This window comes from Staurois parvus, unplaced genomic scaffold (assembly GCF_062004578.1).
Source record: "Staurois parvus isolate SC_StPar_1 unplaced genomic scaffold, SC_StPar_1.0 ptg000191l, whole genome shotgun sequence".
Classification (NCBI taxonomy): domain Eukaryota; kingdom Metazoa; phylum Chordata; class Amphibia; order Anura; family Ranidae; genus Staurois; species Staurois parvus.
The window spans coordinates 692,024-696,247 of NW_028317987.1; the positions used below are offsets into that span (position 1 = coordinate 692,024).

Here is a 4,224-nt window from a genome sequence, read left to right on the forward strand (position 1 = left end):
TGGCATTAACTGTGAATTAAAAACCCATCCCTCTTGTCTATGTAATATTTCCAAACATTTAAAATGTACAAACTTGTGTTAAAATCGAATCCCCTATATTGTACAGGCACCCATAAAATCCTACTTAAATTTGTTCCGCTCAGTGTATTTTGCGATTTTGACCCAACTTTTCCCTGGATTATGAGTCCAGTCAAAAATTCTCGCAATTATTACAACTTTATAGTATCTCCTAAAATCTGGTAAACCCAAACCACCTCTCTCTTTATTTCTAGTCCGCATTTCATAACATATTCCAGGTTTTTTGTTCCTCCATATATATATATATCATTATCTTTTTTTGAGTTCTTTAAAATACGCCTCTGGAAGTTTGATTGGAATCATTTGGAATTTATATAAAAATTTAGGCACAATTACCATTTTTATCAGATTTAGGCGACCTATCCAAGACGGATTTCCACTCCCCATCTCTTTAATTCCTCTTTAATCTCATTTAATAGTGAAATATAATTACGTTTATACACGTTTTTAATTGAGGCGGACAGTTTTATCCCTAAATACTTTAATTCTTTTTCTCTCCAAACAAAGGGGAATTCCTCTTGTATTTTTTCTTTTTCACTGTTTTTAAGGTTTATATTTAAGATTTCAGTTTTTGTCGGGTTAATTTTTAAATTTGATAATTCCCCATATTCCTTCAATGTCCTCATTAAGTTTGGAAGTGATATCCTAGGATTTCCAACATAGAACATCAAATCATCCGCATAGGTCGCCACCTTATGTTCTCTATCTCCTATCCATATTCCCTTTATATCTATGTTCTTCCTTATTGTAGATAGCAATGGCTCCAACGATAAAACATATAACAGTGGAGACAGTGGGCATCCCTGTCTTGTTCCATTTGACATCCCGAAAAGCTCCGACCTTCCTCCATTAACCGTGATAGCTGCTGAAGGCTACCTATATAACTTTCCAATCCACTTTCCCATTCTATCTCCCAACCCTAGTGCTTCCAAGGTGTCCATGATAAATCCCCAATTCACTCTATCAAATGCTTTCTCGGCGTCAATTGACAACAGCACCTCCTCGGGTTTTCCCTTTTTTTCCTTCCTGAATGAGCAACAATGATCTCAAACAGTTGTCTCTACCCTCTCTCCCCGGGACAAAACCCACCTGGTCCCCATGTATCCAGTCCGGCATCAAATCCTTCAAAGAACCAGCAAACACAAATGCTCCTGCGCTTGGGGATGGACTCGATGCTACAACCACATTAAGAGTGTCCTGGAACATAAACACCTTGCTGCCCTCAAATGGACCGGGGGAATCCAAATATACTGAATGGGGAAAGAACAAAAAGAGGGCGCACAGGCCTAGTGCATTACCATAAAAAATGTTTAATAAAAAATAAAGTAGGTTTTGTACTCACAAACGACAATATAGTCAAGGCACATCATAAAAGAACCGCTGGATCAACACCGCGCTGAGTAACAGTCCGCAATAGGGAGTTTAGACATCCAAAAGGCTGACGCGTTTCGAGGACTTGCCTCTTCCTCAGAGCCCTCGAAACGCGATGTCTAAACTCCCTATTGCGGATGTCTAAACTCCCTATTGCGGACTGTTACTCAGCGCGGTGTTGATCCAGCGGTTCTTTTATGATGTGCCTTGACTATATTGTCGTTTGTGAGTACAACACCTACTTTATTTTTTATTAAACATTTTTTATGGTAATGCAGTAGGCCTGTGCGCCCTCTTTTTGTTCTTTCCCCATCAAATCCTTCAGCCTATTTGCCAAAACCTTATAATATCTAAGGAGATAACGCAGAAAATAATAAAAAAGAAAGAAGAATTTGAGAATGTGATGGAAGAGGTCTTTAATAAAGTAATAAGTGAAAGGTATAGATGGGGAGATAGACCAGGAAAGTATTTAATGAGAGCACTAAGGAAAAAGCAAAATAGGAATTATATAGAAAAAATAAGAAACCCCAAAGGTGAACTGGTTCACTCAACTAAAGACATTGCTAGAGTATTCAAGGAATATTATAGTAAGTTGTATAATATCATCCCCCAGGATACTTTAAATAAAGTTGAAATAGTAAATAGAGAAAAAAGAAGAACATACTTAAAAAATGCAGGTCTATCAAAATTGAGTGAAGTGTCAGAATTCCTTATACCTCAGCCTGAAGTGGGGCTTCACTAAAACAAACCTGACTGGAGAGGTGAGGAGGATTCTGGGAATATCATTTGATGTGACTCTTTGTGTTCAGATGTAGAGTTTTCCTCCTGTGAAGTCTGGAGATCATATGACATCACATTGCCTCCACCTCCCTCCCTGATAGAAGAGAGAAAGAAGAAGAAGATTCTAGAAGTCACCAGAGAGATCACTGAGCTGCTGACAGGAGAGGTGAGCGGTGCCGGGAATTCTGGGACATTCTCCAGTAACAGACAAGGGATGTGTCTGGATGGTGACTGTATCATTGTGTGTGTCAGGTTCCTATAAGGTGTCAGGGTGTCACTGTCTATTTCTCCATGGAGGAGTGGGAGTATTTAGAAGGACACAAGGATCTCTACAAGGACGTCATGATGGACAATCAGCCGCCCCTCACATCACCGGGTAAGAGGAGACTTTATTGTAAAGGAGAGAGCAGTACGGAGGATCCACCTAGATCCCCCATCATCTGATAAACACATAGAAACAATGGATTCAGTCAGTGTGTGTGTTTCCTACAGATGGATCCAGTCATGGGAACCCACCAGAGAGATGTCCCCGTCCTCTGTATTCCCGGCATTCCACACAGGAAGGTCACACCATCCCTCACCATCATCAGGTAGATGATGACAATTATTGGTAGTTGTGATTTATACACAGCATGTTTGTTACAATGAATGTTTTATTATATCTTTCAGAGTGGAATCCTCGGGGATGATAATATTGATGTTAAAGAAGAGTATAAAGAGGAGGATGAGGAGTATGGAGTGATGGAGGAGTTTTCAGAAGGACACAAGGATATGATGGAGCCACCTAATACCAGGAACCCACCAGAGAGATGTCCCCGTCCTCTGTATTCCCGGGATTCCACACAGGAAGGTCACACCATCCCTCACCATCAGGTAGATGAGGAACAATCACTGATAGTATCATTAGGATCTGTACATTATCTGCATTGTTACCATTGATGTCATTTTTATTATATATTCAGAGTGGAAACCTGAGAGATCCTAAAGTTGAGGTTAAAGAAGAGATAAAAGAGGAGGAGGATGAGGATGGGGGGATGGAGGAGTCAGAGCTTCTAAGAGAACACAAAGATCTGTACCAGGACACCATGGTGGAGTCATCCAGCTACAGGAACCCACCAGAGAGATGTCCCCGTCCTCTGTATTCCCGGCATTCCACACAGGAAGGTCACACCATCCCTCACCATCATCAGGTAGATGATGACAATTATTGGTAGTTGTGATTTATACACAGCATGTTTGTTACAATGAATGTTTTATTATATCTTTCAGAGTGGAATCCTCGATGATTATATTATTGTTGTTAAAGAAGAGTATAAAGAGGAGGATGAGGAGTATGGAGTGATGGAGGAGTTTTCAGAAGGACACAAGGATATGATGGAGCCACCTAATACCAGGAACCCACCAGAGAGATGTCCCCGTCCTCTGTATTCCCGGGATTCCACACAGGAAGGTCACACCATCCCTCACTATTACAAGGTTGGTGGGATGGAGAATCTAGAACATGGACTTGTAGAGACTATGGGCTCCAATCACAAAGCGGTATCTTCCCGTATCCCAGTATGTAGTAAGATGCTGCATTCTGTTTTTTAGTAGTGAAGCCTGCGGGGAATTTACCACTGGTGTCCATAGCAACACTTGTAAATAGCTTGTTGTTATGGAGAGAGCAGCCGCCAGTGTCCCCAACAACCAGTAAACAAGGAGCGGACGGCCACCAAGTTCCAGGTCTGGTATGGATTTTGAGGGGAACCCCGATGACAAAATAATACAAAAAGTGTGGGTTCCCCTCCAAAATCAATAGCAGACCCTTAGTGAGTGCCCACCTTCCTCCTGAACCATACCAGGCCACATACCCTCAACATTGGGTGGGAGCTTTAGGGCAGGGGCACTCTGCGCCCCCAAAAGCACCTTGTCCCAATGTTGATGGGGACAAGGGTCCTTCCCCACAACCCTGGGCAGTGGTTGTGGGGGGGTGTGGGTGGGGGGCTTATTGGAATC

At 41.9% G+C, this 4,224-nt stretch overlaps 1 protein-coding gene across 1 annotated transcript; it reads left to right on the forward strand.

The window, feature by feature from the left end:
* The first annotated feature begins 1,931 nt into the window (after nucleotides 1-1,931).
* LOC149461821 (uncharacterized) lies at nucleotides 1,932-3,506 on the forward strand. The gene is made up of 4 exons (XM_089677690.1): nucleotides 1,932-2,605; nucleotides 2,722-2,819; nucleotides 2,899-3,102; nucleotides 3,192-3,506. The coding sequence occupies exons 1-4, from the start codon at nucleotides 2,521-2,523 to the stop codon at nucleotides 3,441-3,443; spliced, it is 639 nt and encodes a 212-aa protein (XP_089533816.1). The 5' UTR covers nucleotides 1,932-2,520; the 3' UTR covers nucleotides 3,444-3,506.
* The last annotated feature ends 718 nt before the right edge of the window (nucleotides 3,507-4,224 follow it).